Source organism: Salmo trutta, chromosome 6 (assembly GCF_901001165.1).
Source record: "Salmo trutta chromosome 6, fSalTru1.1, whole genome shotgun sequence".
Classification (NCBI taxonomy): Eukaryota; Metazoa; Chordata; class Actinopteri; order Salmoniformes; family Salmonidae; genus Salmo; species Salmo trutta.
Window position 1 is genome coordinate 50,074,405 of NC_042962.1, and position 14,369 is coordinate 50,088,773.

The 14,369-nt window shown below is 44.5% G+C and overlaps 1 protein-coding gene across 4 annotated transcripts; it reads right to left on the minus strand.

The window, feature by feature from the left end:
- Positions 1-1,062: 1,062 nt before the first annotated feature.
- LOC115196136 (autophagy-related protein 9A) lies at positions 1,063-12,769 on the minus strand. 4 transcript variants are annotated; one of them, XM_029756743.1, is made up of 20 exons: positions 12,634-12,768; positions 12,242-12,315; positions 11,246-11,406; positions 11,104-11,147; positions 10,759-10,823; positions 10,489-10,638; positions 10,079-10,220; positions 9,737-9,877; positions 9,478-9,598; positions 6,571-6,746; positions 6,361-6,483; positions 6,028-6,215; positions 5,800-5,953; positions 5,392-5,571; positions 5,018-5,224; positions 4,627-4,847; positions 4,421-4,538; positions 3,508-3,796; positions 3,253-3,395; positions 1,063-3,161 (listed from the first exon to the last, which is right to left on the minus strand). In XM_029756743.1, the coding sequence occupies exons 3-20, from the start codon at positions 11,349-11,351 to the stop codon at positions 3,153-3,155; spliced, it is 2,577 nt and encodes an 858-aa protein (XP_029612603.1). In that variant the 5' UTR covers positions 11,352-11,406; positions 12,242-12,315; positions 12,634-12,768; the 3' UTR covers positions 1,063-3,152. The 4 variants fall into 4 exon arrangements, with proteins under 4 accessions (XP_029612603.1, XP_029612604.1, XP_029612606.1 ...); XM_029756744.1 differs by lacking the exon at positions 12,242-12,315 and having other exon boundaries at positions 12,634-12,769; XM_029756746.1 differs by lacking the exons at positions 12,242-12,315; positions 12,634-12,768 and adding an exon at positions 11,981-12,220.
- Between the last annotated feature and the right edge of the window lie 1,600 nt (positions 12,770-14,369).

Sequence of the window (14,369 nt, forward strand, 5' to 3'; positions counted from 1 at the left end):
CAGTCCTTGCGGCTTGATGTCACACTTTTGCCCCAGCTAACACACCTGACTCCAATAATCAACGAATCATGATCTTCAGTTTAGAACGCAATTAGTTAAATCAGCTGTGTTTGCTAGGGATGGGTAAACGTGTGATACCACTGGAGTTTCCCATCCCTGGCCTACATGATTACATTATGATATTATTTTTATGGACAAAAGAGCAAGATTATTTTTATTTGTCAAACGGCAGCCATGCACCGATTATCATCTCACCAGAATAAGATCCTCGATGTTTTGGAAAGGAGCATCAATCTCATCGCCTTGCACTTTTCAATAGCCTGTGAAGCTCATCCTCATTTATTTCATGTGTAACCTAATAAACTGCATGCTTCCCCGATGAGTCGTAGTGGAAGGACCACACATGTCATCGCGTGACTCCAAGTTTATTTAAATATGATGGCTATTATATCAATATTTGGAATTCATTTTACCAACATAAAAAGATCTCTCCTTGTCTAGCCTATTTTATTTTGTCGACATTTGGAAAGTTAACCAAAATGTTTTGTTTCAATCAGGCGTGGCATTACATTTATGTACTTTACTAGCATAAAAGGGTTGGATGGAAAGCTGGTTATTGTGAGGATATTAGTGAGATGTGCAAAGTCATTTTGTTTTCCGATATTTGATTTATTTAATTAAATAAGATACCTGGACTTTTGCTTTTAAGAGTCAATTACAAAAAAATGCCACAATAAAACATAAAATTGATTTGAACACATTCATCTTCAGGGGCCATTCATTTTGCCCCATAGACAGGGGCATTGTCCCCCAGTTTCTAAAGTTTATCTTTTTATTGAATACCCCCCCCAAAAAAAAAACAACAACAACTGCCCACTTATTAAGGAGGGCATTTTCCCCCCCAAATTACCCTATACTTATGCTAAAATGTTTATCATATTCTACTGCTCCATTTACTTTATGTTCTTATTCTTATATTTTATTATTCATTACAAGTAAGCATTTCATTGGACAGTGTATACCATGTGTATCCCGTACATACAAAACTAAACTTGAATTACATAAAGTTATTAAATACAGTTTTATTGATGATTTACAACTGTACAAAATGGCAATTTACAGGACAATCTATAAAAACAAAAACAGATAGGCTATATGTGTCAGCTCAGGCATCCTACTACTTCATTGTTAAACATGTACCACAGTGGCTTGTACCACTGTGTCCCAGGAGACCCTTTACATTATTCAAATCCATTCCTCCATGTCTGCCTTCTATTTTTATCCAGGGTCTGATTCAGATTGGACTCTCTGGCTGGCCACTCAATTACATGAATATATCAATCAATAAAGCGAGCAGCGCTGCAGACCTTGCCTTCTAGAAATTAATACCCAGCTGTAGAGTCTCTGACTGTATCTATTGGAAGCATCTGTCATCTTTAGCCTAGTCCCAGATCTGTTAGTGCTGTATGGTCGACCATATTGGGCTGGTTATACAGCACTTAAACAGATCTGGGACCAGGCAAGTCTACTTGTGAGTCCAGAGTCAGTGTGAACCACAAAAACAAAACACTTGTAAATCCCCATGCATCTCAACCTCAACTCTATGACGGTGGCACAAGCCCTGGTTAAAATAAAGTCATGCAAATATGAACTGATCAAAATCAATATACTGACAATGATAAGTGACATCCTTTGGATTCAATAAAAGTCAATAAGGTGCATTCTCTTTCTTCCCCAGACAGTTGGGCAGAAAAAACATGCAGCTTGCCTGATGCTGACTATTCTATCCAGCTATTAGTGTTGATTGAAGGTTCATTTCTGTATAGTTATGGGATGGTTGTGCTTAAAGGGGCAATCTGCAGTTACTATATCAATTTTTGGACATGTCCATTTTGGATATAAACACATTGATTCTTGGAGATTATTCGTTATAAATGCCCCATGAGCTTAGTTCAACTGTCGTACCCCATCAGAAGCCAAAATATAAACTTGTAAATGTAAAAAAACACTGTATAGCCTCAAAACATGGTTAAAACGGAATGGATGGTCAGTCCTCGCATCCACAGCTCTGTCTATGAATTTGAGTGTGGTTACATTTCTCCAGCCCCATCCTTCAACCTTTTACTGAAACAGTGGTGGGGGGGTGATTTGTTATCATTTCAACTGCGGATTGCCGCTTTAAGCTCTTAAATATGGCACTGAAGAGGCTGAAGTTACATGTTCCAACCAGCCCGGTAAGTTAACTTTCTTTCATTTAAAAGATTGTTTGTATGACACAAAAACAATAACTATTATGTGTTTATTGTATATCTCTATTTATTAACTATCTACACCTCAATGATATACTTAGAATAGTCCAACGTCCTGATTTGATTCATGCCAGTATGTCTATGCACACGGTGTATATCGGTTTAGTGCCTGCTTCATGTCTATGAGGTCTTTGTACAATCTACCGCCCAATCCCAAAAGGATTCCTAGTGCCAGTGCAGTCATTCTTCAGTAGAAGTCTGCTCTCCTGTCATATATATGAGAACACCATTTTTCTCTGAAAGTGCAATAAATATAAGCAACACAAAGAGAAAAAACAAAGAATAAAAAAATTATGACAAACTACTAAATCTTTAAAAAAAAGGTACATTACTGGCAGTTTACACCCACACCTGATTTGAAAATGAATGCAAGAAAAAGTAATTTCTGGATAGAAGTTGCCCTTAGGCACAGATCTAGGATCAGCTTACCCTCCCTAAATCCTAACCTTAACCATTATGGAGAGAAACCATAAAGCTGACCTTAGATTAGTGTCTAGGAGGCAACTATAAAAGCCGATAAATATGCTACGGGTTCTATGCTGTCAGTTATGATGAAGTCATCAACCACCGTCACTTGGTTGGCTAAAGTGTCATCCAAGGAGGGTGTCAAGAAAAAGTCCTTGTAATCTTCCCACTGTTACTCGATTGTTTTTCTCTAGCCTAGAGTGAATAACACGGCATGCTGCTATCCCACAGGTCTATTCATCTGGGGTCAAAGGTGAAGCCATGGTCGAAAGTTCACAGATGAGCAGGAAGTTGTTCTCTGGTAGGATGAGGATGTGTGATGTGTTTGTAAGGGGGGGGGGGGGGGGGGGGGTAGATAGGTGGGATCTCTCTGATCAGTTACGTCACCTGAGGAGAGAGGGAAACAATGGTATGGAATCCCATACACAAACACAAGATCTGTGTGTGTGTGTGTGTGTGTGTGTGTTTGTGTAAATACCTTGTGTATGTTGGGAGGCATGTCGTCCTCTGAGCCCTCCTCAGGTACAGTGTCGGGGTGTTGGCCTCCCCGTCCCTCCTCTGCCCAACCCCCCATGGGCACACGCGTCGACCTCACCACTCTGCCCTCCGGGCCGACAGAGTCTGGAGGAGTGACACACACACAGAGTGATATCAGTATGATCCATATCAGTCATCTTCAATATCATTCCATATTAGGGAATGAGTGTCATTTTTCCATGGCTGTCATGGTTACCCGTGTTTCCCCCGTAGCGACGCTGGCTGTTGCTCTGGAGTGGTGTCACATCCTGCCCCGGGGTGGTACCTCGGTCAGGGTTAGGGCCCGAGTTAGAGCTGGGGATAGGGCCGGGGGTGGAGATAGGGGTGGAGATAGGAAAGGTGTGTGAGCGGGGGATGGGGTTTCGGGGGTTAGGGTTCCCTCCCCCTGAACCCCCCTCCTCGGTGACGCTGTCACTACTGTCGTCACTGTCCTGCCTGTGCCAGGTGTGCCGGGACAACTCCCCTCCAGACTGCTGCTTATGGAGCTACATAGAGGGAGGGAGAGGGGAGAGGAAGGGGGAGAGAGGAAGGGGGAGAGAGGGGAGAGAGGAAGTGGGAGAGAGGGGAGAGAGGAAGTGGGAGAGAGGGGAGAGAGGAAGTGGGAGAGAGGGGAGAGAGGAAGTGGGAGAGAGGAAGTGGGAGAGAAGGGAGAGAGGGAGGGGAGAAGGAGGGAAGAAGAGGGGGAGAGGAAGTGGGAGCGAGGGGAGAGAGGAAGTGGGAGCGAGGAGCGAGAGAGGGAGGGGAGAAGGAGGGAAGAAGAGGGGGAGAGGAGAAGGAGGGAAGAAGAGGGGAGAAAGGAAGTGGGAGCGAGGAGCGAGAGAGAGGGGGGAGAAGGAGGGAAGAGGGGGAGAGGAAAAGGAGGGAAGAAGAGGGGAGAGAGGAAGTGGGAGCGAGGAGCGAGAGAGAGGGGGGGAGAAGGAGGGAAGAAGAGGGGGAGAGGAGAAGGAGGGAAGAAGAGGGGAGAGAGGAAGTGGGAGAGACGCATTTACTTGGCGCTCTTTATTGCAACATTTTTAAAACCATCCAGACACAGAGACAGACAGACAGACAGACAGACAGACAGACAGACAGACAGACAGACAGACAGACAGACAGACAGACAGACAGACCTCGTGTATATAGAGTGCGTGGATGCTCATCTCCGTGGAGGCGTATTCTGATAGGACGAGACTAGTCAGTTGACCTTCCCACACACTACTGCCTGAACTAGCAGTTCGAGCATCAGTACTGGTGGGGGGGGAGAGAAAGAGAGTTAGTTGATTGACGGTTAGTTGATAGATTGCTTGATTAGTTGTGGGAGGAGCGTGGGCTTTACCTTGATCCCGGCATGGCTCTGCTTGCAGAAGAGGCGTGTCCGGCCGACCTATGGGCGGAGCTACAGCTGCCCCTCATGCTGCTGATTGAGAGGGAGCGCAAGGCTGACGCTCCGTCGCTAACACCCACCGGCCCGTGATTGGTCAAGGAGCCGTCCCGCCCCAGATGAAGAGAGGCCAATGAGGGGGGACCTGCCAGGAAGTTAGCTATCAGACTCCTTGGCTGAGAGAGCGAGCGAGAGACACACACACACACACAGAGAGAGAAAGATAATTCAATTTTTACCTTTAATATCTGTGTAAACAAAAAACTCAGAAATGTATACAATGTTAAACTTGAAATCAAAATTGAAGTGTAAATGTATGTATTGGCATGTCTGACTGTCTCCCTACCTCTGACCCGGACAGTGAGGTGAGAGTGTGTCTGTCTCCTGTAGCCTCTCTCTGTACTCTCTCCTTCAGCTGGCTGATGAAGTGAGTGGTCTCGGTGGGGGGCTGCCACTGGGGGTTGGTGATGGCAAAATGCATCAGGGACAGCTCAGTCTTCCCATCCTCCGCCTGTTGGTAAATAGATGCCTCTGTCTTCCCCTCAGACATCCACTGGAGGGAGGGAGAGGAGGAGGAAGTAAGAGAAAGGAGAGAAGGAAGGAGTTAGGGACGGGAAAGGGTGAGAGAGAGAGGCAAAGAGAGTCACTATTTATGCATTGCCCATCTGTGTGTGTGTGTGTGTGTGTGTGTGTGTGTGTGTGTGTGTGTGTGAGTCTCACCGCGGGGTGTCCGTGCTGTCTGATGTCCATCTGAGCGAAGGAGCAGGTGTCTCCCACTCCTACCACCTCCACGGAGAAGTTCCTGAAAAAGTCAATGATCTCCAGAGACTTCCTCCTCAGACTGAAGATCAGGATGAAGGGAGTCACCAGGGGGCTGATCAGCTCCTCTAGGATAAACACCTGGACAGCCAGAGGAAAGGTTAAAACACCTGAATGCTGATCTAGGATCAGGTCCCCCCCCCCGTCTTCATTACAACCTTAAAAGGGAACACTGATCCTAGACCAGCACTTCTAATCTGAGACGCTTTGTGAATACAGGTTCTGGCCAGGTAGAGAATAATATGCTATGTGCTTCAGAAATGATTCATAAGTTCATGCTTTATAAAGGGTGGCAAAAGTGCTACTCACAGCCTTGTACTGGAAGAGCTGTGAGAACTGGTCTCGTGTCTCGTAGCGATGGGCGTTGCCCTGCCAGTGGTCTGGCATGTAGTGGATGTGAGCCAGGATCACCCTGAGCAGCTGCTCTGGACAGTACACCAGGTGTTTATCTGGGATGAAAGACCTGAGGAGAGAGGGAGAATGTGAAAGACTGTACTAAACCCTTCAAAATGACTTAGCACACAGACAGACACACACCTGCAGACAGTGATACACACTCCCAGCAGGGTGATGGATGACAGGACGTGTTCCACGGCGAGGACGTCTTCGTCGTAGATGGTCAGAGCAATGAGGACAGCCAATAGGGAGCCAGCAAAAAACGCCACGTTCTTAGCCACCACCGTCAGCAACGGGGACAGGAAGCAGTTCATATACCTAGAGGACGCCTGGGAGGAGGGACACATGCGCAGAAGTGAAGAAAATCTGGCATTTAGCCACCACTGACAGCAACAGACAAGAATCAGTTCATCAACTTCACAATAATTACCGTACACACCGTGTGTGTGTGTGTGTGTGTGTGTTCAGTCCTACTTTGTAGCCCTTGCTGAGCCGTGACATCAGTTCGTGGTCCAGCTCATTGAAGTGGCGAAGGTAACATCGACCGTACAGAGACCAACACCTCGCTCCCAAACTACCTGGCTCACGCTTTATCACCTACACACACACACACAAAGAAATTAGCTTTACAGTATCTGCTACACCTCCATAACGGAGCACAGCGGTGTGTGTGTGTGTCCCTACCTCTGTATAGCTGAAGAAGGCATACAGTATTTGCCAGACCAGTACGACAGGACAGAGTACGAGGTTGGCGATGCCGATCCACAGTATACGTGATGCCAGTTTGTCTGCCAGCTCCAGCCTGTTACCACCTCTCTTATACTGCGGCTTCAAACTCCACTCACTCTCAAACAGAGAGCCTGGGAAGGGGGGGGTGAGAGAGAGAGACACAGAGAGAGCGAGAGAGAGACAGACAGAGGGAGAGGTGAAAAGTAGGGATGCACAATATAAAAAATAAAAAGAATCGGTGAACATATCGGAATCAGACGATATTAGCTAAAAACAGCAACGTCGGTATCGGCCCGATTTCTAGTTTGACGCCGATGTGCAAAACCGATGTCAAAGCTACCGTGCATACCTATATAACGTAGGTACATAACGTAACGGCGCCACATAAAATTTGGCGCTACACCTGCAACACAGCATTCCTCACCTATGCCACAATGCCTGCTGTGTGGATCGAGCAGTCAACAAGTCGAGCAGACACTTGAAAGAGTAAGACATTTTCAGCGAGACATCTCAAAGGCAAAATCCATTAAAGCCAAGATAATGGAATTCAATGTCTTTGACAATCAACCGTTCTCTGTCGTGGGTGATGTTGGCTTTCGCGACTGGTCGAGCACCGGTACACACTACCAAGTGCGCTATTTTTCAGATGTTGCCCTACTGGAGTTACACAGTAATAGCGTCACTGCTATTAGCTTCACGACATACTATGGAAGGCTGTTTGGGTCTTTGGGTGTCAAAAAAGATACACGTGAAATAACACTATTTGACGCGTTAAATAAGCTTTTAATTTGACAAGTCAAATAACACAGTTCTATTACTGAATGTTGTGTGTTCTGATTTTGCACGTGTAAGCCAAGTGCCACCACTACTATCAGTAGCACTGTCAAAGCTGTACAAAAAAAATCTGCAAACAAGCAAACACCGGCCACGAACAATGTGTTTACAATACAGCGTTGGTAATAAAGCATTATCTGATCAACCGCAACATCTGGGGTAGCTAGCTAGCTTTAGCTTGGTACCTAGCTAGATTATATTAGACTAGATTATGTTAAACAAGGTTGGAATGTGAAGCAATTAAATGGAGTATCAGTCTACTCGGTGACACCCACAGAACACAACTGTGAAGACTTTACGCAAATTTTAGCGTTGTAGCTATTATCGCATGACTGTGACTGTGTGAAACCACCTCCCCAGTCAGCTTATTGTGTGTATTGACATTCATATTGCACTGTACAGCTTTAGCTAAGGATTGGGGATCAATTAAATGGGGTAACAGTCTATTCAATACCCAAGATATTTTTTCCCCAATGTCCTCCTCAGAGTTATCAAATCCCAAAACATCCACGCAGTATTGTTTTTCCTCGGGAATAGTGTTCAATACACATAGGTTGACAACAAATGTGGCTCAATTCACAGTTGTTTCAGAGTCACGCAACAAGAGCTACGACGCTAATATTCTCTGGGTGTCACTGAGTAGACTGATACCCCATGTCATTGATCCACAATCCATAGGTAAGGCTATACAGTGAAATAATAATGCCCCCAATGCAATTCTAAAGTACAATACATCCAGTGTGATTTCAACAGATTTTTGTCAAATTAACAAATGATTGTCTTTTATTGATTTTATATAACGTTCCAACCTCGTTTAGCATGATCTATTCAATTATGGCATTATTCTACTATTTATATCACTGTCAATGACATACTTTTATTTTGAAGGTTAACCGCAAAGTCCACTATTGTGGCTAATCCTTACTGTGGCTAGCTTCCCATAGATGGGTCCGACCACCATTAATCAAATAAGAACGGTCTTATAAATGAGGGTTATTTTGGATGATGACACCTATCTATATATTTAGATAGCTAACTATAGCTACTGAAACAGATTGTCATATTGCTACGTTTTTGGGGAAGAACATTGTTTGCATCCATCAGCTAGTTAGCTTTTATTTTAATGACCAGCACTGTAGGTGCGCAAGACGACTTGACCAGCATCATAGCATACGTATCGAAGAATCGTTGTGACTTATGAAATACGAGTGACAGTGTAATCAATGTGTAATAACTACGTAAAAAAATGTATGATTGCGTTAAATTATTATGTGACGTGCAGTCATACTCAGGTCCTGATTGGTCAACAAGCTTATTTGACGTGTATCTTTTTTGACATGCCAAGACCCAAACGGCGTTCCATAGGAATCCTGGTTGAGAATGAAACAACTGAACAAATGAACAACGAAACAGCACAGCAAGCAAGTGAAAGAAATAGGTTTTGATTATGTTTTTACTGGTAATCGGGACATACATAAATGCCAACAAAATACATTTTTGGTCAGTGTGGTGTTTGTGTGTAACCTATATTTAACTAGTCTGTTAAGAACAAATTCTTATTACCAATGACGGCCTACCCCGGCCAAACCCGGACGACACTGGGCCAATTGTGCGCCGCCCTATGGGACTCCCAATCACGGCCGGATGTGATACAACATGGATTCGAACCAGGGACTGTAGTGACGTCTCTTGCACTGAGATGCAGTGCCTTAGACCGCTGTGTCCATGTGTGTGTGTGAACTATTTAACTGTACTAGAATGCTTAAAAGGCTGCTGAAATGTTTTATATCGGTATGGTTTTTTTGGCAAGGAAAATATTGGATATCGGAATCGGACAAAAATGTCATATCGGTGCATCACTAGTGAAAAGTGTACCAAACAAAACGTACCAAGCACTCCAACACACACACACACACACACACACACACACACACACACACACACACACACACACACACACACACACACACACACACACACACACACACACACACACACACACACACACACACACACACACACACCAACCTGGCCCCCAGAAGAAGATGAGTTCAAAGTTGTACTTGAGGCCGCGGGTGTAAAACACACTCTCCCCGAGCAGTGGCGGGCGGAAACGCACGGGAAGGAGGGACTTATTTATCATGGCAACCTGGAGGAAGAAGAAAGGGGTTTAGGTGGTGTTGTTTTTGATTGACAGGTGGTTCAGTAGCAGGAGTACAAGCGAGGAATGGTAAAGAAGCTGTACTCTGACACTAACACAAACACACGTGAGTGCACACAGACACACCATGTAGTTTTTGAAGCGCAGGATACGGTGGTATATATCCAGTTCTGTGAGTTCTTTCTTGTGGATACAGATCTGGTGTTCCTTCTGGATCTCAACGATCCGGGCCTGAACCTCCTGCCATGTGAAGTATGGCAGCTCTGCCTAGAGAGGGGGGAGGAGAAGGGGGAGAATGAGAGGAGGAGAGGGGGAGACAAGGAGGAGGAGAGGGGGAGGGGAGGAGGAGAAGCGAGAGGAAAAGGGAGGAATAGAGGAGGGGTGGAGATCAGTAGTTGAACCAGTAGGTTGAAGACACGCAGACCGGCACACACACACACACACACACACACACACACACACACTCACCATGCTCATCTTGAGTGCGTTGGTGTAGAAGGAGCGTATCTCCCAGTAGCAGCAGACGTTGTAGATGAACTTGATGAGGCGATGCAACCAGAACACTCCAGATATCATCAACACAAACATCACTGCCACGTTGTCACGGATACTGACGGGAAAACAACAATCAGGTTGGCATGGATACTGGCGGGAAAACAACAAGCGGGTTGGCATGGATACTGGCGGGAAAACGACAAGCAGGTTGTCACGGATACCGGCGGGAAAACAACAAGCAGGTTGTCATGGATACCGGTGGGAAAACAACAAGCGGTAAGGACAATTTCTAGCATTCCTTATCAACTTGAGTGCTAAAGACGTGTTAATAAAGTGTTTATAATGCATTTATAAAGCATTTATGAAGTGTTTATAAGCCTTACCTTGCGCTGCAGACGTCCACAGGCAGGAAGGCGTCAGGCAGCGTGACTTTGGAGGAGTCGGTGTGGTTGACAAACTTGTTAGCGAACAGAATGTCATAGTCCACACAGTTAGCCAAGAAGACTGTGAACCCTACCACAAACAGCAACTGGCTACAGAGGGGGAGAAAGGGGGAAAGAGGAGAGAGAGAAGTAAAAGTTAAAAACGAGCCCTCAGGGCACCGACATGGACCACATAGAAGACACACACACACACACACACAGTGTACTTACACCAGCTCAAAGACCTCTCCCAGCAGCATACAGGTGAAGCCATTCTTCTGGTGCAGGTTATAGACGTGTCAGGGGTCAAGGATCAGATGATGACATAAAAGTAGCATGTGTCCTCTCATAATGAAAGTCTATTCGGCTATAGTATTAACTCAGGTCACAAGCTCAACATTCCTCCTCCTAGAGAGCTACTGGGCGTGCAGGCTTTTATTCCAGCCCTGCTCTTACACACCAGATTCTATTATTCTCCCGGAAGGTGTTGACCCTCCCGGTCTTAAAATAACCCCTGGGGTAGTTGTAGTAGTGAATGATCCGGGAGTACAGAGACACAGAGGGGTAAAAGGATATCCTCTGGAAGAACAGGTCCAAATTCTCTATGTGGTGCCACGGCGCTGCAGAGAACAGTCAACAACAAAAACAGGTTAGTGTGTGTGTGTGTGTGTGTGTGTGTGTGTGTGTGTATGTATGTGTATCTACTTAAGAACTTTACACTTGTTTCCATCAGGTATGTGCACCAGTAGGTTCTCCTCTCCGGGTGGAGAGTCACTGTATGAAGCCTCTAGGCGCTGGTACTCTGTGTCAAAGTGTGCCGCCATGGTAACCACAGCTTCAGTTACCCCCAGCAATCAAGCCCCTAGCTACTGATTGGACCTGTGGACCACAGAAAGGGTGGGAGAGAGAGAGAGAGAGATCTGTGCCATAAATCCACAGATAGTCTATTACAATAACCATGTGTCTTTCTCTTCCCTCATCTGCACTGGATTGAGTAACAGAGGGAGCCTCATTCAGACATTCACCTACCCAGCTCCTCACATGAAAGTAGATAAAGGAGAGGAGGCGAGGAAAGGAAGCCAAACATGTAAATAAGCCATATCACACCTGTGCTCCATCCATCACTGGAACCCGGATGTAGCAATGCTTGAAAGACACGACAGACAGACAACTGACAGGTGTGGATACAGGCACACAAAAGCAATTCTTGCAGCAAATAATAAGCCATAATACTACAAAAGTTCCATGACCGTTTGCCTAGTATAAAACACCCTACGTTAATCATGTTGGCCAATGTAGACATGTCACTGGCAGAACGCTGCTGACACAATGGAACAGTGTTGCGAAATGTGCTCTGCGACTCGAGCGGAATCACAACCACAGACATTGAGACAGAGAGCGTTTTAAACCACATTACGACGTACAAATATCCTATGGCTCTAATTTTACTCACGTGACAAATTGTGAGCGTCAAAAACCAAGTATATTTAATGCTTTTCGACCAACGTTAGGAGCGTGGCTTTAATTTATATGCAATGGGCGTTCCTGATCCAGCTAGTCTTTTGAAAGGCGACAATGACACGCAGCCTCCTCCTATGTTATAATCTACATGTAAGTGTAAACATTGTTGCATCTTCGAGTCTTCAGAAAATAGCTTCCCTGGAAAATGATTCGGCTACACGTATTTAGGCCTACATACAAGAAAATAGCCCACCTTTGTTGACCAAGCATAGATTAGCTCCATTCCAGGATTATTACACGTAAAGGGATTGCCGCTTACATTTCACCCTACAGAAAGAGAACATGGAACATTACAATTATAATATTATAATATTGTAACGATAAGCCTATCCCACTGCTTACAATATAGCAATGATTTTATAAAGCACACACAAACTGTGTAACGTTAGCTAGGTAGCCCGGGAAAGTGTAGGCAGATGTGCTACCTAGGAAGAACCGAAACCGTCAAGATTATTTGGTTCTCAGGATACTGGCAAAATGCTATTGTTGAAAAAAGGTGTTTGTTTATGACAGATCTACAAAAACATCAATGATTTAGCTCTATATTTTCATACTGCATTAGACTATTGGTCTGTCGCAGCCTACCTTTGATACGTCAACGGCAGGCGGTCTAATCGTCAAGGAGAATCGCCGAGACCTTTTTTAGGTTTTGTTTTCGTGTTTCTTTTTGAGTCTGAGGCGACATTTGGTTTCATTTCTGAAAACACATCATGTACACCAATGCCTGTCACGGCTGATGGATACCTGGTTTAGCCAATCAGAAGAGTGTTTTTCCCAAACGGGGAAGAAAACAGCCAGTCATAGACAGTAAGAGGCGGGCTCTCAACGCTTCTGGTTCGGCTTTCATGACACGCCCTTTGAAACTCACGCAGGGTTTTTGCCATGCAGGTTTTGGTTAATTGTCAATTATTAAATTCCTCTATATTTTGAATTAAATGTAAAGCAATCTCATCTATCGTCATCTAAAACGCAAAAGTATCTAGACTACATGTAGTTCCTGACGACGAGAAAACTTAAATTAATTGAATGTACAGTAATTTTTAATAAAGCCTTAATTCTTTAATAAAGAATTTATGGGCGCACCTCTAAATTCAATGAATGGTATTTTACCGCCACTTGGTGAATATGTATGGTATTACAATAACATTGTCACAGTCGGAGGTGCTGCTATACTAAAACTAACCTCTGGGTTGAGCTATAAACCCAACCTACTGCTAAAGTTTGAAGTTGCATTGGCTGTGCCTTACAGTCTAATGATGAAGTCGATTAGACTCCCAATTACATGTATCTGCTATTAACCAAGTTGTTTGTTCTCAAACAAGCCACATAGACATTGTGGAGTGTGTGGATGAGAATATTCATAATGTGACGGTGGGCCGCTGGAGTGACAGCTGGCCTTTTGTTCAGTATGTCTGTTAACACTGACTGACACGTGCGTGTTGCCTATATAAAGAAACTATTTGGCCATCTGTTTCATCCTTTCATTCTCCCCACATCGCTCTCCATCTCACCCTCTACCCCCTTTCTCTCGCTGTCTGTCTTTGTATGCGTGTGTGCAGGCGTGTGTACATGCGTGCGTGTGTAATCTGCTCATTATAGTGAGTAGGGCTATTAAATCTGGTGCGATTAGGATTCATTTGGGATAATCTGATAAAGTCTGTCCAAGACAGAAACACTACACTCTTAGGAAATAAAAGTGGTATCTAGACCCCTTTACTTGGAACCCAAAAGAGTTCTACCTGGAACCAAAAAGGGTTGTCTTATAGGGACAGCCGAATAACCCTTTTTTCTAGGAGTGTACAGTTTATATACACACACATCTATTCTGACAACAACCCTTAGTTGATACTGAGATGCTAATATGATGATATGGCAATAGTCCTATGGGCAACACCTTCTGTCCATAACACAGCCCTCAGTGTGTAAAACAACCTTAAATGCAGTGTACTGACGAATGAACAGTATGTTTCTGAAAAATAGGCCAACGAACCCAAGATATGTAAGTGGCTGGATCAAATCACATTTTATTTGACACATGCTTCGTAAACAACAGCTGTAAACTAACAGTGAGATGCTTCGTTGCGGGCTCTTCCCAACAATGCAGACAGAACAATATAAAAAAAAGAACACACAATGAGTAACGATAAGTTGGCTATATACACGGGGTACCAGTACCGAGTTAATGTGCAGGGGTATGAGGTAATTGAGGTAAATATGTACATATAGGTAGGGGTAAAGTGACTAGACAGGATAGATAATAAATGAGTCAAAAGAGTTAGTGCAAAAAGAGTCAATGAAGATAGTTTGTTTAATAGTTTCCC